The 21634-nt window shown below is 66.4% G+C and overlaps 1 protein-coding gene across 12 annotated transcripts in view; it reads right to left on the minus strand.

Annotated features, from left to right (window-relative positions):
- Positions 1-21634, minus strand: part of PLEC (plectin) — a 61745-nt gene that overhangs the window by 13951 nt on the left and 26160 nt on the right. For 4 of the 12 annotated variants that reach the window (XM_073018499.1, XM_073018500.1, XM_008001862.3 and 1 more), the window contains 23 exons: positions 9122-9183; positions 8641-8730; positions 7651-7728; positions 7467-7559; positions 6336-6502; positions 5682-5797; positions 5495-5601; positions 5285-5404; positions 5109-5204; positions 4789-4916; positions 4472-4565; positions 3651-3805; positions 3256-3565; positions 3097-3174; positions 2863-3024; positions 2594-2698; positions 2377-2472; positions 1980-2105; positions 1005-1157; positions 765-919; positions 557-683; positions 267-450; positions 35-192 (listed from right to left, as the gene is read on the minus strand). In XM_073018499.1, coding sequence (XP_072874600.1) covers positions 35-192; positions 267-450; positions 557-683; positions 765-919; positions 1005-1157; positions 1980-2105; positions 2377-2472; positions 2594-2698; positions 2863-3024; positions 3097-3174; positions 3256-3565; positions 3651-3805; positions 4472-4565; positions 4789-4916; positions 5109-5204; positions 5285-5404; positions 5495-5601; positions 5682-5797; positions 6336-6502; positions 7467-7559; positions 7651-7728; positions 8641-8730; positions 9122-9183 — 2960 coding nt within the window. Of the gene's footprint in view, positions 1-34; positions 193-266; positions 451-556; positions 684-764; positions 920-1004; positions 1158-1979; positions 2106-2376; positions 2473-2593; positions 2699-2862; positions 3025-3096; positions 3175-3255; positions 3566-3650; positions 3806-4471; positions 4566-4788; positions 4917-5108; positions 5205-5284; positions 5405-5494; positions 5602-5681; positions 5798-6335; positions 6503-7466; positions 7560-7650; positions 7729-8640; positions 8731-9121; positions 9184-9330; positions 9705-9830; positions 10126-12854; positions 13085-14238; positions 14505-16829; positions 17036-20635; positions 21295-21634 lie in introns of those variants that run through there. The other 8 variants (XM_008001848.3, XM_038000008.2, XM_008001860.3 and 5 more) reach the window with 8 other exon arrangements.

The following is a 21634-nucleotide window of genomic DNA, read 5'->3' on the forward strand; positions in this document are numbered from 1 at the left end:
GGATGGGACTGGACAGGGTGGGGACAACCCTTGCCTGCTGCTCAGCGATGCGCTGCGCACACTCCCGGGCCGGTTCTTTGTCCAGCGGCAGCCGCAGGCGGTGCACGGTGCGCGTCTCACAGGCCTCCAGCTGCAGCCGGATGTCTTTGAGCTCGGAGATGCAGCGCTGACAGCGAGACTCTTCCTGTGCGCCTGGGGAACACATCCGGGTCGCTCCACTGCCCACCTCGCACCAGCCCAACCGCCCCAGCCCTGCCATGCCCTACCCTGCTCCAGGCTCTGCAGTAGCTGCTGGTAGTGGTGGCTACAGGAGCCGTACTCGCGCTCAGCCATCAGCCGGTCCTCGGGCCCAAAGCCGCCCGCGTCCTGGCTGTCCCGCAGGAAGGCCTGGTAGTGCAGCTCCAGGCTGTGCAGGGCTTGGCGCTGCTCCTCTGGCTTCAGGGTGCGGAACTGGGGGAAGCACGTGGGGCTAAGTGTCGGGCGAGGCGGCTGTGCCCTGCAGAATGCCCCTCCCCTCCTCCCACCCAGAGAGCCCCTGGCTGGGGGGCAGGCGTACCGTGGCCAGGGACCAGGAGCGGATGAGCTGCACGTCGCGGCGAAGGCTCTGCCAGGCCAGAAGGCTCTTCATGTCCACGTGCAACTGGTGCCACAGCGTGACCAGGGCCTGGTGCTGGGCCTCCAGCCTGGCAGGTCAGGGCTACAGTCAGCATCACCAGCGTCCCACCCGCCGTCCACCCCCCACCGGCTGAGCCCCTGCCATCCACCTGGTGACAGCCTCCTGGGCCTCCTGGTTGGGCGGGGGCACCAAGAAGCACACGGAGGGCACGGCGGCCTCGCTGCCGGAGCTGCTGAGCACCTTCCAGTGGGGCGGCTGCGCAGGGCCCACCAGCTGGCACTCGTCACCCTTGTGCACGGTTACCTGGAACGGGCAGAGTTGGTGAGGACATGGCCACACCGTGCCCTGCCTGGCCACGCCCCCCGGTGGAGCCTGGGCCTGCCCTCACCTCCACCTGCTTATAGTCGCACACGGCCAGCAGGGGCAGGCGGCTCCGCATGGGGTGGGCTGGGTGGCGGGGCTTCAGCTGCACGATGGCCTTGGCCCGCTTGGCCAGGCCTGAGAGGTGCCCCTTGTACTCGTTCAGCTGTTCCTTTTCGTCCTGTGGGGGAGGGGCAGCATCTAGACAACGGCCATGGAGACCCACAGGCCTGCCCCAGGCACCCCCAGACCCTGGACCAGGCCTGTGGGGCCCCCCGATGCTCCCGGGGTGACGGCACTTGAAAGCAGGAGGTGTAGCTGGGACGGGCCCTGGGGGTTGGCCCCAAGCAGACCCATGCGCCCTCGCTCCTTCCCAACCCAGATAGGGCACCCTCCTCTCACCCCAGCTCACCCACCATGTCCTCAGCTACACTCTGGCCCCTACAATGCCCTCACCCCTTGCCCCTCCCCTGTGGGCTGCAGAAGGTCACTGCCTCCTCCCATCCCACCCCTCTGCGGAGGCCAGGCTGCAAGATGTACCTGGGAGCTGCCGGCTCTCCCCAGGCCCAGCCCTGCCGACCTCAGAGGCCATTCCAGCCTCCAGTCCCTTTTCCCTGTCACTCCCCACTGTGCCCCCACCCTCCTGGGTGATCCCACTCCTGCCTCCGGAGCACGAAGCCCAGCTCCACTCTGCCCACTCCAGATCTCAGGCCAAACAGCTGGTGCCCCTTCTACAGTACAAGGGCTGGCAACAGCTGCTGACTTCAGGCTTCTACTAGCTCTGTGGCTGTGGAGATGGGGGTGGCCCGGCTCAGACCAGCTGCCTCTTGGCTCCCCACACCCTGCCTCATTCCCCTGTCAGCTGACCTCTACACCCCCCATGGTGCCTCCCAACCCCTGCTGGCCCCTCCAGTCCCCCCCGCCCCCAGTCTCCAGGGTATCCATGCACCCCAGACTCCAGGCCAGCCTCTCCCGACACGCCCCTGCACACCCCTTCCCTCACCTGGGCATCCTGCAGCAGGTCCTCCAGCCGGGTGACGGTGGCGGAGCGATCACAGCTGTACTTCCTACGCAGCGCCTCCTGCAGCTTCTGCAACTGCCCCTCGGCCTCCCGCACGTCTGAGAAGAACTGGGGCAGCGGGAGGGGGTCACGCCGGGCTACCTGGGACCAGAGCCCTAGCCCACAGTTCTCTCAGGGCAGGCCCAAGACGGGGGCACTGAGGAAGGAGTGGCAAAGCCCCCAGGAGGCCTGGGGAGCATCCCTGTCTAAGGCCCCAGTCAGGCTGCGGGTAGCAGCTGGCAACAGATAGGAGGGTTCCTGATTGGAGCTGCTGAGGGGGTCCAGGGGCTCCTCCAAGGCGCCACTGAGCCACAGTGGGGAGGGGAGCTCCAGTTCTCACCTGAAAGTAGGCAGCGTTCTCCTTCAGGTGTGCCTCGATGCAGCAGCACAGCTGCAGCATCCAGCTCCACTGTGTCTGCAGGGCCGCCTGGAAGGACTACAGGGCAGCAGGTCCTTGTCAGTCCCTGCCCTGCCCTGCCCCACCTGGGGGCCCAGCATGGCCCCCTCTGCAGCCCCGCCCCTGCCCAGGGAGCCCTGGGTGGCTCCCTCAGCCCCACCTCCACCGTGGGCCGGGCCGGGTGGTCCTCCCGCAGCAGCCGGTCCCCAGCACTCTGGAGCTCCTTGATCTTCTTCTCCTTCAGCTCCAGCTCCCGCATCAGGGCCTGGCACCAGGGCAAAGGGTCTCAGGGCTGGCCGGCCACACCCAGCTTTGCCAAGCTCCCAGCAAACTCAACCCAGGGCCCGCACTGGTCTCTGACTACAGGGGACAGCCAGGGCACAGTGGGGAGGGGGCTGTGGGGTTCAGGGGCGCTGGGCCACCCCTCACCGAGTAGCTCTCCTTCTTGGCGGTCATGTTGGTGTTGCGGTCGCTCCAGTCGAAGCCCACCTCCTCCTCCTCCTTCTCATTTAGCCACATTAGCTCCTTAGTGGCAGCTGCCACAAAGCTGTGCAAGCTCTCCAGGGACCTAAGGCGGGCTTTGGAGGAATTCTGTGGGCAGGAGGATGCGTGTCAGCAGGCCGAGTACTACCCACCTCCCGCAGCTGGCCCTGCCCCACTCACCAGCAGCTTGGCGTACTGCAGGTCCAGCCGACCCAGGCAGTCACGGTAGGCACCCCGGGTGGCAGGGGAGAGCTGGCCCTGCAACAGATGAGATGGTGAGGCCTGCAATGGCTGGGCCCGGCCCACCCCCTCCGCTGCCCATCGCTCAGTGCCACCCACCTCATCACTCCGTGCCCGCTCAATCTTGGCCCGGAATTCTTCGATGGACTGGTGCAGGCCTCGGTGGCTGCCCAGCTGCGCCTCCACGCTGGGCAGGTCTACACCCCACTCAGCGCCATCCACACGGTGCTGGTTCTCCTCTACCCACGCCAGCAGGTCCTGCAGGTAGCGCAGAGTGGAGTCCTCCAGCTCAGGGCGCCTCTGCAGAGTCACCTGGGTCACCTGGGTTGCAGGGGCTGCCACGCCTGCCTTCAGCCGGAGGTTGTACTCGGTGCGGATGGCTACCAGGCGCTCGTGCAGACGGTATACCCTGGGGCAGCAGAGGACTCAGGTAGGTGTTGGCAGGCCTGGGGCTGTGTGGACCTGGGCATCAGGGAGGGCAGGGCGGGGCCCACCTGCGGTACATCTGCTCGCCCTGCGGGTGCCGTCCATCCTTGAGGGTCTGCACGTCATTGAACAGCAGCCGGATCATGCTATCCGCTTTGTCCAGGTCCCGTTCCACCTCCCCTGCCCGCTGTGGCACTTTGCCTGCGGCCAGCAGCCGGACATCCTGCAAGGTCGTTGTCATGACTCGGAGCACAGCTGATCCCCCTCTGACCTCACAGGGGCCCCGGCCAAGACGGCCACCGTCACCCGCTTCCTCAGCCTCAGTGGGCCCCTGCCCCCATCCCCATCCTTCCCCTTCCCTCCCTGCCCACCTCACACATCTTCCTGCTGGCCTTCTGGGGGATTGGGACCAAGTCCAGAGTAATTCTGCCCAGTTCAAGAACCGATACCCCCATGACCATGTCCGTGGGGTCCTGGGCCTCATCCTCCATTACCCACCCCAGGTAACTCCTCCTGTAACGCTGTGTGGCCCTGTCCTCCTGGGCAAGCAGCGTGGGTTGGGCCCTCCCCTCACCCCTCCCCCCTCCCCTAACAGTAAACCGCTGTAGAGGAGGGGGCCTGACGGGGGCAAGGCAGCCACCCTGGGTTCTGCCGGGTGACCAGAAACCAACTCTGCCCAAAGCAGGCTGTGAGAGTTGGCTGTGAGAGTTGGCAGCACTGTGAGAGTTGGCTGCAGAGGGAGGAGCTCAGGGCTGGACTCCCCACCGCATGCCCCGCCCCTGCCCCGCCCCAGGAGCCCAGGCAGACAGCCCCCCTCTGGCTTTCCAGCTGCAGGGCGGGGCAGGCTCCTCTGGCCTCCCTCCCGTGCTGCCTGCCCCACACCCCTCACCGACTGCAGCAGGGTGTCGGCCTGGTTCAGCTGCTCCTCACACAGCCCCGCCTCCATCTGCAGCTTGGTCACGATGCGCTGAAGACACTCCAGCCTGCGGCAGAAGCACGGGGAAGGGGCCTCGCTGGCCGGGTCCGGCACGGCCCTGGCCACAGACTGTAGCTCGCCTCCTGCTCTGGCCTCCCTGCCTGTGGGCCACTGTCCTAAGGCCAGTGGGAGCTCGGGCTCCCCCGCCAGGGGCGGGCGGGTGGGGGTTTCCTCCCCAGGCAGTGACTCACCCTCGGGTGGTTCCCCTGCCACCACAGGGCCCCACCCACCTCTCAAACTCGCTGCGGAGCTGCTTCTCCCGCTCCAGGATGGCCACGTGCAGCTTGCCCCACTCTTTCTCCACGTCCAGCGGGTGGTAGCCAGGGGGCACCTTGAGCTGGCCTGCTTGCACCGCTCCCTGTGGACAGGGGCCAAGCTCAGGCCCTATATGCAGGGGACAGGGGATGGGGCGCTGGGCCCTCAGACCCCAGCCCACCAGAACCGGGACAGCCCTGGTCCCAAAGGCAGGGCCAGGTCGTCCTCTGGAAGAGCCTCTAGGACACCACTGGTGGTCCAGGACACCACCCACCCCTCCGGTGGTCCTACTCACCTCCAGGGATTGGTAGATGCCCTTGGACCGGTTCTTGTCGGCCTCCTTGGCTGGAAGCTCCATCTCCTTAAACTTCAAGAACTGAGACCACAGGATCTGCCAGGGGATGAGGGTGTCGGCAGCCATGCCCAGCCCTCGGGGCATGCCCAGGACCCCACCCCACACGGCAGGCCCACCTCAATCTCCTCGAAGCTGGAGGGGAACCTGCGTTCCTCGAAGGCAGCGGTGTGGTGTCGTATCCACTGCAGCAGCAGCAGCACCAGCTCCCGGTACTCCTGCCAGCGCAGCTGCAGCTCCTGCGGGCAGGCACAGGCAGGCTCGGATGGCTGTCGGGGCCATTGGGGCGTCCAGGCCCAAGCCCCCTGCCCTCCAGGCCCCCCACTCACGTTGGCCCTCACCCCATCCTGCACGTCTGGCACACGGGGCATGGCGTCATACAGCGACGAGACGTAGGTGATGATGGACTTCTCGTCTGGCTGAGGGACGTCCACATCTGCAGGGAAGGGCAGCTCAGCAGGGGCTCTGGGGCAGGCAGCAGGGGAAGGGGCAGGGAGGAGGGCCACGCAGATGTACCCTCAGGGTCCAGGAGCCGTGTCACTCCCAGGTCCCGCTCCGCCACAGAGAAAGCCTGGTCCAGGTTCTCCAGGTTGGTCTGCCGGTACACCTTGTTCATGTCGATGAGCATGGGCCTGGGACAAGCAGGTGGCTGGTCAGGTGAGTGGGACAAGACCAGCGGCCACACCACACAGGCAGGTGCGCAGGCTTGCTCCTCACACATCCCAGCAACCATGGACCCGCCCCACACTCACCCTGAAAAGTGTGTTGCCACACGGGCAGAGCTGAAAGCGCCCTGCCACCCCCATGCCCAGGAGCCCAGGGCACAGCACAGAGGACTGTGCAGAGCGGAGAGTGCCAGGCAGCTGAGGCTCCCTGCAGCCACCCTGCCCACCAGGCCCCTCCGGAGGCATCCACAGCAGGAACATGCTCCTGGCTGTGAGGACCAGCAGCCTGCAGGCCCTCCAGCCTCGGGGAAGCGGTGGTGCTTCTGAAGGGCACCAGGGTAGGGCTGGGCCCTGAACTCCACCACCCTGAGGCGGCCAGCTGGCACTCATCCCTGTTCCTCCTGCCCTCCTCCCTGCCCCGACGTGTCTGAAGTTGCCTAGCGGAGGCACTGTGGGGGTGCCCCCAGCCCCCAGCCCCCAGCCCCCTGCCCCCGGGGCCATGTACTTGTGCCGGTGGATGATGGCGTTGAAGAGGCGGCCGTCTCTCCAGCTGGAGGTGAAGTTGTCACATCGCAGGCCCTGGTACCCTTCCACCATGCGCTGTGACCACAGCAGCAGCTTCTCCTTGGCCGTCATATCCTCCGACTGCCCACTCACCTGGATGTCTGAGATCTGTCCACAGCAGACAGGAGGCCACAGCTCAGCCACAGCTGTCAGGCCTGCCCTGTGCCCACAGCCACATGCACAGGGGCAGGGGCAGCTCGGCACCCAGGGGAGTGTGTGGGGCCACCAAGCTAGCCAGGGCAGCACTGGGCCCCAGGGCCTTTCCCTGTTGGGAAGCTGCTGGGACTGGCCATGCCTCGGGGCCACAAGTCCAGCCACTCCAGCCGGTGGCATCTACCACCACGCAGCTCAGAACCCCCAACCCTCACTACCACCACACAGCAGGTGTCTACTCCCCTAACTGGGGAGGGCTAGGCTGTACCCTGCACCTCCAAGGGCTGGGATGGAGCAGAGTGGAAGGACAGTGGGCATAAGAGGAGCCCATAAGTACACCCCTAAACCTGGCCCAGAACCCCCAGGCCTGGAAAAGGCTGGGGGTCAAGCTCCATCCCTGGTTTTGGGCTGGCAGGTGGGTCCTCTGGCAGCCTGGCTTTGCACTCAGTGGCATGCTCAGGCCAGGTTCTGCCCACCCACCCCTAGCTGCCTGTCGTCCTGCCAGCCTGTGTGACTCAGCTGCCGTGCCAGCACCAGGCTCTGCCTGCTCAGCTCTCAGATTTGTGGTTTCCTGTGCAGCCAGGACAAGCAGCGGGTGACTCAGCCTGCGCTGCTGCAGAAGCCTCCCCAGGGCAGGCACCAGGGCCCGCATTCCTCCATAGGGAGGCTCCAGGCCCTGCCCAGCCAGGGCCAGAGGGCATGGATAGGTGGCCTCAGAGAGAGGCCTGTACCCTCAGGCCACAGATCCAGTCCAGGGCTGTGGCTGGCAGGAAGGCACCCAGGCGCCACCATACCTATGGTGCCAGTCACCTCCCGGGCCACACCCCAGCCAGAAAGCGGATCAGCCCGCCAGCCAAGGAGCCCAGGCTACTCCGCAAACTCCTGCAGGGGGTGGGGGTCCTGGGGGCAGCCGTTCTACCTGGAAGTGCAGAATGATTGTCCAGATGAGGCCAAGGGTCAGCTTGGGGTTGCCGTCGGCAATGTCATCATTCCTGATGTTCACCAGCTTCACCTGTGAGCGAGGGGCTCTCGGTCACGGCCCACAGGGCAGGGCTGGCTTGGTGAGGGTTGGCTGGGGCCCAGGGCCGGGCAGGCAGCCTTACCTGGCGGTGCCGGAGGTAGTCCAGGGCAATCTGGACGTTCTGCAGCTTGTGGAAACGCATTCTCCCCTTCTCCCGGGGCTGTGGGGGGGATCGGTCAGCACCCACAGTGCAGCTGCAGCTCCCAGGCCTCACCCTCAACAACCCCAAGCACTGCAGCGACCGAGCCAGGGGTCTTCCCTGGGGAGAGCAGCCCCTCTCATCCCAGGTTCACCCCCCCGCACAGGGAAAGGGAGGCCACTGGCCCAGGGGCCAGGCCAGGCCCAGCAGGGCTCGGGAAGTCCAGCAATCCAGGCTGAGGGAAGGAAGGAAGGGGTGGGAGGAGACAACAGCCAGGAAGCCTCATGTGGAGGGCAGTGGCACTAAGGGGGGTCCTCCTGCCCGGCGGTGGCAGCCACAGCAGCTGCTGGTGGGTCCCAGGCCAGCTCTGGGCAGCATGGTGGACAGGCAGCTTGACACCCAACCACCTGCCCGCCCAAGAGCCAGGCAGGGGTCGGCTGATGGGCCACCAGCCCCCAGAAAGCTGGACTCCATGGTCTTGGGGAGCTCCCGTGCCGCTGCGGCCAGCAGGCACAGCCACTCACCAGGCGTGAGCTCCTGCTTACGTCCCGCTCCCTCGGCTGCCCAGCCAGAGCAGGGCAAAGGGTAAAGGGCAGAGGTCAAGGTTCAGAGTCCAAGCAGCAGAGAAACCAAAGCAGAGCAGAGCGTGAGGTTACTGTGTCAGGGCCCCGATGTGGAGGGCAGCAAGGCCCAGAGCAGCCGAGGTCCGAGGGTTGCGGCCACTCCCAGGCCAGGCCCTCGGCTGTGATGCCCAGCAGCCTGGGCGGGAGGCACTGCCAGGGACGAGGCCAGGCTGCCCCCAGGGAGACGGCAGGAAGGGCTAAGCTGGATTCTGAGTAGAGTGGGCAGCCGGAGAGGCCCCAAGGAGGGAAGGCGGGCAGAGGTCTCCAGGTGGGGGCAGGCAGGGCCCGGAGGGGGCAGGGGCATACGTACCAGGCTATCCCCCGAGAGGACCTCCAGCAGGGAGATGAGGTTGTGGCCATCGCGGAGGTCTTCATACAAGTCACTGATGTGCCTCTGGGCCTGTAGGGACAGCAGCAGCTGAGGTGGCCAGTCCCCCAGAGCCACCAACAGTCCCTGGGAGGCTGATCCACCGAGGGGGTGCCAGTACCAGAGGGAAGGAGGCGGGGGCTGAGTCCCCCAGGAGCCCACGGAACACACCCCTGCCCCGCGGAGGCACCTACCTCTGCCCTCCAGTGCTGCAAGGAGAGACCAGGAAAAACCAGAAGGAAGAGGAGGAAGAGAGAGACAGGAGCAGGCGTAGGGAAGAAAAAGGACAGAAAATAACAGGTTTCAGAGATGAAAGGTGAGTGCACAAGCAGCATGGGGACAGCCGTAGGCGGTGGGGGCCACCCTCCCTCAGTGGCTCCTGCAGCCTCGGCCCCTGTGACACGCACGAGCATGCACCACCAACCTTGATGAGGTGCTTGTTGACCCACTTGGTGAAGGTTTTCTTCTGCACACGATCCCGCTCATCTGGGGGAGACAAGACCAGTTTACCTGGGGCCTGGGAGAAGCCCCGGGGGCCCTCCGGTGACCACCATGCAGACACGGCAGCCTGGTCCCGCCTGGGGAGCCCCAAAGCCTCCCTCAGATCACACACTGAGACCCAGGCGCCCTCACCCGCAGCCCAGCCAGGACAGCAGAGGCCCAGGTGCCAGGGGCCCAGGCGCCGCCAGGTGCACCACCCCACCCGACTCTTCCCCCGAGGAAATGGGAGGGTCCTGGACCGCACCCTGAGCCCAGGGCGCACATGTCCCGTCCTGCACTCCCGCCGCCCCCTACAGACTGAGACCCAAGCAGGGGTGTGGCAGAGCCAGGGCCAAGGCCCGCTGGGGTGTTCGAAGGGAACCTGTGTGTGCTGCTGACAGAGCCGCGAACCTTCCCCAGAGTGCAGAGTTCCTCGCCTGTCCAGGCCTGACACCTGATGCTCAGAGACCCCCATCAGCCTTGCGGGCTCCTGTTGGCCCACTCGGTGTTGGGTGGGGATGGCTGTCCCCCGACCCCCATCTCTAAGACCAGCCCCCCCACCCCGTGCCAAGGCTTCCTGCCACAGGATGTGGGCCTTCCTCCCACAGGGGCCTGCCCTGCCTGGCAGAGGTGCCCAAGGGGAGCCCTGCTACCTTTCTTGCCCTCAGAGGCCCTGAGCACAGCCAGGTACAGGTTGTCCTCCGAGCTGGTTCTCTTTCGGCCCAGGCCCTCGGGCTCCGGCACACGGAGCTGGTGCTGAGACATGCTGCCCCCACACCTTCGTCGCCCAGACGCTCAGCCTCAGCACAGTGCTCCAGGCAGCCCCGCGTGGCACACAGGCAGCTGAAGGCTGGCGGCCCCACGAGACGCTCACTCGGCACAGGGGCACAGGCTCAGCTCAGAGCCCCAGTCGATGTGGCCACTCCCTGCCTGCTGTACTCCCTGGCGAGGCAGGCCCGCCCCCGAGGCCCCACCCCGCCCAGGCCGCCAGGGAGGGGAGTGTCCCGGCGGGAAGGAGCAAGGAGCCCCCTCCCCCACAGACACGCCCTCGGCCCGCCAGAAACAGGAAACTGGGGTTTCCTCACCCATCCTGCCCAATGCAGTCCCCTAGGGGGACCTGGGGACACAGGGGGAGCTGGCACTTCACTGCACACCAGATGCTGCCAGGACCACGAAGGAACACAGGCCGTCCCCACGGCCACCCAGAAGGACCCCCCAACAGACTGAAGGGCTCCCCCAGTGGGAGGGGCTCTAAGGCCACGCCTCTCTTTGAAGCTCCCTCCAGGCCCGGGCCAGGCCCTACTTCAGCCTCTGCCCACCCACCCTGCCGGGGAGGACTCGGGAAGCCGCTGACACCTGGCTAGGGGAGGGGGCCTGCTGCCCGTCAGCTCTTGCAGCCCCCCAGTCACACCTCCTCACAGACCTGCATGAAGCGGGGAGCACACCCTACCCCATGGTGCCTGCCCTGCCCCAGGCCAGGCTACTGCTCCGGGGCCAGTGGGGTTCCACGCCAGGCCTAGCCCCTCCCAAGCTGCCCATCTGGCACATCCTGGAGCAGCGCCCACCTGCAGAGCCCACCCTGGCCCAGGCAGACGCCTTAGGCCGGAGGCTCGTAGCTGAGGGCTGACTCACGGAGGCTGGGCCTCGTGGGGGGATGGAGCATCAGGAAGCCCCAGGAGGGGCCCTGCCAGTGAGTCAGGGATGGGGAGGGGGCCCAGGCCCGTGACTCATGGAGGGGAAGCCACACCTGAGGCAGGACCTGGGCGACCCCAGGGTGGGGGGTGCTGTTTGCAGCTGGGTGGGGCCCAAGGGAAGCAGCCTCCTGCTGTAAAGGGCAAAGGGCAAAGGGCCTGCGCTGGTTGAGGCCTCTGGCTCCCTGGGGTCTGGGGCGGAGCTGCCTCTGGCCAGCCCACCCGACCACCACAGGAAAGAATGTGCTGCCCCAACCACAAGAATGTTCCAGCCGTACATCAGGCAGATTCGGTCCAGCTGGGAGCTGCACTCAGCCCTCGGTTCTGGGAAGAGCTCACCCCACCCCATTCCTACTGCCCGTGAGGCCGTGAGGGGGTGCCAGAACCCTCACAATGGGGGGTGCCCAAACCCCTCAGAGGTGAGGAAGCCCCCACCCCACGCCAAGGGGCACGGTCAGCCCCCAGGGCTCTGCCACGTCTTACACCCCGCCCCACAAAGACACCCCTTGGTCTCCACGCGTCGACTCTGAGCCTGGCGTGAGATTCGAGCTGACCCTCTTGCTCTGCCTGTCTGGCCCAGCAGCCTCCAGGACCTCAGGAGTCACAGAAGCCCCCAAACCAAAACCTGACCCTGTACTGGTCAGCGCCTCCGGTCGTGTGCCCAAGGGCACCCCGCACCCCACACCTCTGCCACCCGTCCCCGGGTGCAAAGCCTCTGGAAACACTGTTTGCCTCTTCAGAAGCCCGGGGCCCAGCAGCTCTCCTGAGGCCAAGCACCGCGCCTGCTGGGCGTGGGGCTCTGGGGTCCTGGCCGTGACCAGGTGGCTCCTGCCTGCAGGAACACGGCTGCCACTCTGCTGAGGAGCACAGCGTGAGATCCCGGAACAGCCAGGGAGGTGGGCACAGGGAGTCCAGGACAGCTGGAAACCGGGAGCTGGGGCCAAGGTCCACGACTTGCGTGGGTCCCACCCTAGTCAGGCCCCTGTTCCAGCCTTCTCCCTGCCACTAACAGGCCTCCAAAGATGCCGCCCTGGGCCGGGCCCGGGACAGGAATGGGGCAGGGGCTCAGAGAAGGGAAGGGGCAGGGTGGGGAGAAGGGCTGGGGCAGGGCAGGGCTGGGGCTGGGTGGGCTGGGGGCTCAGTCAGGGGCCTCCACCTCCCAAGCCTGGCTCGAGTTCCCCTTCCCCACTTCCTGCCTCTGGGCACCTCTCTGCTCTGAGCTCTTCCCTCCTCATCACCTCCCCTCCCTCCCAGCCCAGCCTGCCCCTTTGATCCCTACCATGGATGCCCCATTCCTCCTATTCTGACCCTAAAACCAACCAACACCCCCTCCCCACTGCCCTACCCAGCCAAGCCACACCCACCCTCTACAGCTGCAGCTCAGCTGGCTCTCCCACCTGGGACGTACCCAGAACACCCCCAGCACAGGTGCCTCTGCACACCTGCCTGGTACCTGTGCTGTCCAGGGCAGCTGACCCTTGGCCACCAGCCCAGGGTCCCTCACGACAGGCACTGCCATGGCCCTCTGAGGAGTATCGCCCCCCGTTTTATAGGTGTGGATGCTATGGCTGAGGTCCCGCAGCTAGTGGAGACAGTCCTAGGACAGAAACCCCAAGACTGGGAAGGGAATCCCACTGGCCCAGGACTGCAGCAAGTCCACAGAAGGCCCGGAGCCCCGCCTTCAGCACCTCCTCCCTCCCCCGTGTCCTGGAAACCCGGGCCAAAGCCCAGGCTGACGTGAAGCAGCTGGGAGTACGCCAGCCCCGCCCCCTCCAGCCCCTTCTCTAGAGACAAACAAATGGGGGTAGGGGAACATCACCCCGCCTTCCTCCCCAGGTGTTTCCGGAGCTCAGGGGGCAAGGCTGCACCTGGCCTGGGCACCACCCCCATCCGAGGCCGGGTGGCGGTTCCCAGCAGAGACCAAGCCCCACTAGGTGAGGGCGACAGTGGCCCCTTCGGTGCCACCGGCCACGACACCGCACCCACCTACGCAGCACAGCTGCCGGTAGAGGTAGCCCCTGCGGGCCCGCTCGCAGCCCCCGTCCAGCCAGCACGGCCGCTCCAGCAAGACCTCCCTCGGCGAGGCAAAGGTGCCCCCCACCCCCGACATGCCAGTCGCGGCCTGAGCCCCGGTTCGACCCCCGGACAGTGCGGGGAGCCAGACCGCGGCTGCGCCTCTGCTTCCAGCCCACGCTGCGAGGCCGCCGGCTTGGCTCTCCACCTCTTCCACCTCCCCCCTACAATCCGCCCACTGCGGGATCGAGGCCCAGACCCAAAGAACCTGCCCCTGGCGCACAGCCCCGCCCAGCGCAGCCAGGAAGCCGCGCCCCAACCCACGGGCCGGGCTGGGAGGCTGCCCCGGGACTGCCGCGGCATGGGAGGGGCCTCCCAGCAGGATGGCACTGTGGGGCCCAGGGAGGAAGGCAGGGCATGGGGCCAGGTGGTGGGCAGACAATGCTAGGGGCAGAACCGAGGGGCTGAGCCACATCTGGCACCACCTGGGACTAGAGGCATCCTGTGAGCCAGGACCGTGGCCGAGGGGGGCAATCGTGGGCTGAGATGGGGAGGGAGGGACAGTGTCTGGTTCCCGGCCAAAAACATGGATGGGGAAGAAGCCCTCAGCCCAAGTCCCATCCTGGCAGCTGAGTCCCCGGCAGCTCCGAGCGTCCCCAGCTCCATGCCTAGAAGCCCCATCTTGACTCATCTCAAGTTCGGGGATCCAGCAGAGGAGCTGAGCCAGGCAGCGCCCTCACTGCAGGAGAGGTCCAGCCAGCCAGGTCCCCGATAGGCAGTCCCTCTGGCCAGAAGCCCATGCTTGAAGCTGCCCAATCCCCAGGGCCCCGCCCCAGGCTCCATTCACTCCAGCCCCACCCCATCCTGTGCTGGGCACAGCTGCTACCTGGGACCACAGCCCAGGAGCTGGTGACTTTGAGCAGGGAGGGCAGGGCACAGCCTGGCTGCCCCCACCCCCTGTGGGGCCTGAGGGCATGAGGACACCTGCCTCACCTGTGTGCGGCTCCACCCCCTGCTCTGTGGGCAGGGAGCCACCTCTACCTCAGTGATGGCCGGACAGGCACCTGCCCCACTTGTCTCTGCCACGGCGGCTGCCACAGGCTCCTGCCCTGCCAGCCTCCCCTTCCACCTTCCTTCCTAGCACAGGCTGCAGACTGAGGGCCGCCGCAGAGCCCGCCCCGCCCTGGGACTGCAGCAGGGTCAGGGTCTACGCTGCAGGGTGGGGCGGGGGGCAACACTGCTTTCACTGACATGCAGCTTGGAAACAGGAAAAGGAGGGCACAGGGAATGCAGGGGCGGGAGGCAGGCGGCCCCTCTGCCCCGCCCCGAGTCCCTGGCAGCCACCAGCTGGGCTTACCTTGCTCGTCCTGTGCCCACCGACGTCCCCTGCGCCAGTGCCACACAGCGGCCAGGGTGACAACATGGCCCACAACCACCAGGGAGGGAAACAGGCTGCCTGAGGGCTCCATGGCCACCACACAGAACCGCCAGGGCTGCCCTTCCTGCGCTGGGAACCGGCTGCTCCAGGCTAGACAGGCCCCCTCCCGGCATGCAGGGTGAGCGAGGGGGAGCGCCGGGACGGAGCCTGCCCTGCCTGCAGGACCGCCCCATACGCGGCAGCAGCCCTGAGATAGCTCCCGCCCGCCTTCTCTCCTCCTCCCTCCGCCGGTCCGGCCCTCGGCACCTCCCCACCCTCGCTCCCCACCCGGCCGGCTCAGCTGTCCCTGCGCAGAGCTACTGACGCTCAAGGTTAGCTGGCCTTAACCCCTGCGTCCCCGCGGCCACACCCGCCGGGAGGAGGGGCCAGCCGCACACATGGCCAAGCTGCAGCCCCCCAGCCTCAGCACACACCGTCCCTCCCTCCCAGCCTCCCCGTGCTGTCCCCACCAGAAGAGGGGCCTGAGCAGCCCACACTGCCTCCAAGGCTGCCCTCTGGGGAGAGCCGGCCGGCATGGAGGGATGCCAGAGCCCCCAACCCAAGCCTGCAGCTGATCCCACCACACTCCCTCACCTTCGCCCTCCTCACCAGCCCCAACGCCCCCGGAGTGAGACTGCAGATTGGGGCTGAGGGGGTCTAGGTGAGGGCGCATGAGGCAGGCTGCGTACAGGGCAAGGGACAGAGCCCCTGGCCTCCAGCCTCAGCCCCAGCCCTCTGGCTCCTGTCCCCAGCAAGGGACTAGGATTTCACAAGGCTTTCAAGGGCTGCCCACCTACCGGGCACGATCTTCATCGGGGACGGTGGCAGGAGCCCACGGGGCAGACGGAGCGGGCCAGGGGTGTGGGAGGTCACAGGCCCCTCGGAGGAGGCACAAGCCACCAGCGGCAGCGTCGGGTGGGAGGAGGGCACGGCCGTGCCGCTGTCAGCAGCAGCTTGTGGGGGAGGGGAGCGGTGGGCAGGGACCCAGGGGATATAAATATCTGAGGAGGGCGCGCGAGGACCGTCACCACCCAGACTTAGAACATGACGTGCAGCTCGAGGGCACCCAGGCCCCGCTGCAGTCGGGTCTGGCTGGGAGATGCCACCCGACACCTCGGTCCCCCAGCTCCCACAGGGGGTTCTAATATACAGCAGGGCGCAGGGGGGCACAGGCTCACGTCCCTGCAGGAGGGGGTGCAGTCCCCACCCACCTGCCCTGCCCACCCAGGGGGTACTCTTGGAAAGGCCACAAGGGCCAAGAGAAGAGGCTGCCCATTCTCCCAGAGGGCCCTGCGCAGGTCACTCAACGCAGCACCTGGCCCCACCGGTGGCCAGGACAGCCGCCCCAAGGTCACACACGGGCCAGATACCCAGGCAACCCGAAATCAGGGCTCAGGCCACCCAGGCCAGCGCCTGCCCCACAGCACAGCCTCTCCTGGGGTCCCAGGAATCTGGGATGGAGATGCCTCTCCTGGGCCACAGCAGAAGACTGGCCTGACTCCACCCAGGAGCCCCAAAGCCCTGCTCTGTGGAAGGCCTGGGTCAGAGGGCCTGGCCACAGGCAGGCCCATAGCATATCCTATGCAGATCAGATCCCAGTGCAGCCGGGGAAACAGGACATGGGGCATGCACAGTCCCGCTCCTCTCCCTGGAACCCCCGTCTGCTGGGCACACCCCTCAGGCCCAGCAGAATGCACGTTGATGGCCTACCCCATCCCACAGCGTCACTCCTGGCACCACATGGAACCCTCAGCAAAACCCATGAAGTCCTATACCAGGAATGCAGACCAGGAGCCTGAGGCGCCGCCCGCCATCCTGCCCGCTGCCATCTGAGCCCAGGTGGCCTCCACCGTAGTCACTTCAGCCCACAGCAAGGCACAGTGAACCAGCCTGGCCCCGGGCCTCTAGGCAGGACACCCCAGTCCATGCTGGGAAGCCCACCCCAGCCTCCTGCTCTCCAGCCCCACACCTCAAAACCGTGTGGCGGAGGGAAATGCCTGCAGTGGCCCGCTCTGGGTGGCCAGGGGTTGGGCGGGCCCCGACAGCCCTGAGGGTCAGGGATACCCGCTGCCCCAAAGGCATGCCAGAGACGGCCCAACTCCCAGCTGAGCCCAGGACGGCATCTGGCCAGCAGTAGGCAGGGCCCGACAGGCTGGACGTTTCAGCCCACTCCCCGCCACAGGCTGGGGAAGCCTCAGAGGAGCCCGACTCAACAGCCTGGGTGAGAACCAGCTCCTGGAGGCAGGAGTGCCCCAGGCTGGCAGCGGGCAGTTCTACCACTCCACGGAGGCCCGGCCGGGCCTGTGCTTCCGGGACACACATCACACACACCCCTGGGGCAGCTCCAAGAGAGGGCCGTGCCTATCCCTGCATCCCAGATTCTGGCGTCTGGCGGCACAGAACTGTGGGCAACAGGGAGACAGCTCTGCCAGGGGCGGCCCCAGCCCCCTTGTGGCCCTGCATAGCCCGAGGCCTTGGTCCCTGGCTCCCCATCCTCTGCCTCCCACAGCCCCCAGCTCTGCCTGCCCTACCTTGGCCCAGCTGAATCAGCTCCTCCATGCTGTACCTGTCCATGGCTGCCGCACAGGCCAGGCTGCTCCGAGAGCCGGCAGGGAGGAAGGCGAGGCAGGAAGGAGGGAAGGGGTGGGAGGCAGAGGGAGGGCCCACTCATGCCCTGGTAGCAGCGGCTCCTCCTCGCAGCCACCCCTTAGTCAGTGAGCGGAGCTGAAGCCCAGCCGACTGACGGGTCAGACCAGCCCGGCAGACCTGCCTGGGGGTGCAAGGGACTGGCCTGCCTGCGATCCTGGAGAGCCCTCTGGCCCCAGCCCATGGGTATTCCCTGCTGTTCCTGCCCCACCCAGCAGACCCCACCCTATAGCCTCCCCTCCCCGCTGCAGGCCCCACCAGCCCAGCCCTGCCCTCCCACCCTCCTACCCACATTCCAGGCATCCATGTGCCCAGTGGTATTTCATGAGCCAGGTGGGAGCAGAGCCCCAAACTGCCCACCCCACCCCACTCCTTGAGACTCATGTTGCTCAGCCCCAAAGGTGGTCTCTTCCTCCACCTGAGCCCTCCCCAACCAGCACAGCCCCAGGCATCGTGTCCAGGGGCGATGGTGACACCTGCCTCCCCTCTCCATACCTCTCCACCCAGATGCTCGCTGACCAGTGAAGTGCAAATCAAATCCCACCATAACTCCCCTTAGAAGCCTGCGGGCGATCTACAGAAATCCTGTAAACAGGCGACTCAGCCAAGCCAGTGATCCCTGTGGAGAGCTGGCCGGGCCACAGTCCACCTCTACCCGGGCACCCTGTGGCCGTGAAGAAGGGCAAGGCAGCCAGGCCACCTCCAGGCGCCTTCCTTGACACAGGGCCACAGAGGGTCAAGGAGGGAGGCTGGAGGCACAGGCATGTCCTCTGTGTAGAGCAGAAGTGGTGGCGGCTACCCGGCCCCTGCCCTTTGCTGTGAGAAGCAGCTCTAGGTGCTGTGTGTGGACAGTGCTCGCCATGATGGTGGCTGCCTGGCCCCTGCCCATTGCTGGTCCATGGACAGCGCTCAGCTGGCGTCTCCTCCACACAATCCTCGGTTCCTTCAGAATTTTGAGCCAGGCAAAGCATCGCTATTTGCAAGGTAAATTAGGACTGGGTGGTAGCACGTTGGGAGGCTGAGGCGGGCGGATCACCTGAGGTCAGGAGTTCGAGACTAGCCTGGCCAACATGGCGAAAACCCATCTCTACTAAAAAAAATAAAGCAAAACTTAGCTGGGCGTGGTGGCTCACGCCTGTAATCCCAGCTACTCAGGAGGCTGAGACATGAGAATCGCTTCAACCCGGGAGGCGGAGGTTGCAGTGAGCCAAGATTGCGCTACTGCACTCCAGCCTGGGCAACAGAGCGGGACTCCATCTCAAAACAATAAATAAAATAAAATAAAAATGAAACGTACATGAAACTCACAAATAAAAACACACTCCTACAGCTTCCCACCACACCAAGCAACTGAAACTCTCTGCCTCAGGCCCAGGGCCTTCCCATGAGTCCCTCCGGCCTTCCGGCCTCCCTCTGTCCCTCTCTCCAGGTTGCTCCTGGCAGGGCAGGCACCTCCTCAGAGCCCTCCCTGATTGCTTCTGAAGCCACCTCCCCATCACTCTCTCCTCACCCAGTTCACCCCGCACATCTGGAGCCCCCTGGGGCAGGGGCTCCATCTGGGTCTGGCCCTGGCCCTGGCCGGTGCATGGCTAAGCAAGCAGGTGGGCGGATGGCTTCCCACACAGATGTGCTGCCAGCAGGCCCCGAGGGGCCCCATCCAGGGATAAGCAGACCACCAGGGCACAGGGAGGGCAGGGGCCTCACCTCAGGGGTACAGCTGGCGCTCCCTAGCCAGGGCTGGATGGAGAGGGGCAGCCCATCCAACAGGGCCATCGTGGACCCGCACAGTTGGCCCATGAGCCCTGACCTTGCCCTTCTGCCGACCCACAGAGCGGCTGTGCAGTGGGGAAGGGCAGGGTAGCTCACTGCTTGATCACTTAAAAAAACTCCGAGAAGTCCATGGTCTCAGGTATCATCAGAACTGCCACGGGCTGTATGCAGGGCCATCATGACCGCTGCCACTGCCTGAGGCCCAGCCCTGGCCCTCTGCCACACTCCACATCCGAGCCTCCTCCTTCCCATCCCCAAGCTCAGCCCGTGAGGTCCAGGGGAGAGAGGGGTCTGAGCCTGCTGGCCCTGACTCATCCGGAGCTGTGGCTCGCTTCCTGTTGGAAACTCTGAGCTGCCGCTGGCGGCTGTGGCTTCAGGGGGACTGAGTCACCTCCATCGGGGAGGGGTGCCCTCCGCTCTGCCTGCTGCAGCCACACCCAGCACCCCCTTCCTTGGCCCTGCCGCCAGCTGCCTACCCTGCAGGCCCAGCCCAGCCATGGACAAGGAAGGGGAAAAAGGAGGGGAGGGGCTCCCAGTCACCACACCCAGGAGTCGAGCATGAGGAGGCTGGGCTGCCAAATGACCAGGGAGTGGGTGGGCAGGGGTGCCGGGTGGGAGAGGCCAGCAGGAAGGCCACATGGGCTGGGTCTTTGTCTCATGCCTCCTGTCGGAGACATGTTGTCCATTTAGCGAGGAGCTAGAGAGGCCACACAACCTGTCCGAGGCCTCAGAGACAGCCAGGAGGGGAGGCCAGCCTCCACCCCACAGCCTCACTGATCCTCCCAGATGGGCCCAAGGCAAGCCCCTAACAAGTCCAACTCACCCCAGGCCAGCCAGCACCAGGGCTCCGCCCAGCCCCCCATACAGGGAGCTGTGCCCCAAACTTGGGCCTCCCCTGGGCCCCCTCCCCGACACCCCTGGCAAACTCCTGGCCACCCTGAGAGCCCCACTCTAGGCCCCCTTCTTCAGCCTGAGACAGCAAGCTGCTCCCCAGGTGCCAGGCCCAAAGAGGGAGGTGGGGCCAGGCTGGCCTCAAGCTGGGGATCGGGCCATCCCGAGCCAGCACGGAGGGCAGAGTGCTCCACAGTGGGTGTGTGAGCCTTGGGCTGCAGGGGACACATCTGCCCACCTGGGTCCTGCTGGTACAGGTGCTTGTGGACAGAGGGAGGCCACAAAGAAGGGGCAGAGCAAAGGGTCTCTGGAAGCCTCTGGGACGACAGGACCCGTCCTGTCCTGTGGGACCTGGTTCATACCAGGAAGGGCCTACCTAGGCCCCAGGCTGGGCCAGCACACACCACACCCCAGCCCCGAGGCCTCTGCCGTGCCGGAGGAGCCTCCTGCCTGGACCCTGCGCTTCTCCCCATCCCACTCAGGGCCGTCCCCAGCCACCACCAAGCCCAAGCTGGCCAAGCACTCAGTTACTGGTCACACTGGGCACTCTGTGCAACACCAAGCCTGACCCATCAACCACCGTGGCAGGGGAGGCAGCCGGGCCACGTGCTGGAGGAGGGCCACACCCAACCAGCGCCAGCACCTCCTCGCACACCCCCACCTCGGTGCCAAGGAGCCTCGGGGCAGACAGCTCACTGGGACAGCAGAGGCAGTGTAGGGCGCGAAGGCAAGGGCAGTGTTGGAGAGAGGGGAGGGGGCGCCCCAGGGTGTGCCTGGGGAGGCACTGGCATCAGCCACAGGCTCCTCCTTGGCCTACACACCCCAAGGTCCCCAGCCGAGGAGGAGGGGCCACGTGGGTCCATCAGCAAGCACACCCCCCCCTCGGGTGGGGGGGCCACCTGCTGGCGTGAGCAACGCTCCACAAGCCTGCCGACCACTGCAACCACTCCAGCCCAGGCCCAGGCCCAAGACCCGACAAACCAGACCCCCACTTTCCACCCCTCATGATTGGGGTCAGGGTGCAGCTGACCTGTGGCTGGGGCAGGCTCCGGGCCTGGCCTGGCCAGGGTCCCCTGGGTGGTAGCAGGCACCACAGGGGTCTCAGGTGACACCTCCTCAAGCTCCTTCCGTCGGTAGACCCGCTGCTCCTCCACTGGCAGTGGCCCCCGCTTGGGCGGGGAGCCCAGGGGACCCTGCACAGCCTGCACGTGGGGGGTGCGGCGTGCGGGCATCACCATGGCGACGGGGCGGCGCACACGCTGCAGAGAGGCGGGCACGATCTCCGGTGGCAGGTGCAGGTACTGGCGGAGGTGGGCAATGCCTTCATTGGTGAGGTACCAGTAAAAGTGGCACCAGGCAAAGGTCTCACGGACCAGGCCCCGTGCCCGCAGGGACGCCATGGCACGCATGACCTGCAGGTTGGTGACGCCGGGCACATGGGGGTGCCAGCTGCGGGGCCGCCGGTCCTTCTTGGCCACCATCACGCCCTCGCGGAAGAGCACCTCATAGATGGCCCGCAGCTGATCCCGTGGCATGAGCATGCCGGCCACCATGGCTGCTGGAGCCGGGCAGGCAGCGCAGGGGCGAAGGCAGCAGGCGGGGCACCACGAGAAGGCCCGGGGCACCGAGAGAGGCTCCTGTGCTACAGGGTGTGACAGCGGGCAGCAGCAGGGCAGGCAGGCTGGGGTGCTGAGCGTGAGGGCGCGGGCTCCCGGCTGTGTGGCTCGCGGCGCCTGGCTCCGTGCAATCCCTGCCAGCACTGCCGGCTGCCCGCCCTCCTCCAGGATGCCGGCCGGCCCCCTCTGACTCAGCAGCACGGGCGGCCCCTCCCACCCACAGCCGACGGGGCCCTTGTAGAGTAGGGGGCACCTCAAGAGGCAGCGGCCATCCCCACAGCTGCCCCTTTCCCCCCACCAGGCCCCGCGGCTCCAACGTCAGAAATGACATCAGTTTCTAAACACATCCTTCAGGGTCCCTAAGACTGTGCTGGGGCGAGTGGGGGCGGATACAGACCGACAGTCTAAAGAAG

This window comes from Chlorocebus sabaeus, chromosome 8 (assembly GCF_047675955.1).
Source record: "Chlorocebus sabaeus isolate Y175 chromosome 8, mChlSab1.0.hap1, whole genome shotgun sequence".
Classification (NCBI taxonomy): domain Eukaryota; kingdom Metazoa; phylum Chordata; class Mammalia; order Primates; family Cercopithecidae; genus Chlorocebus; species Chlorocebus sabaeus.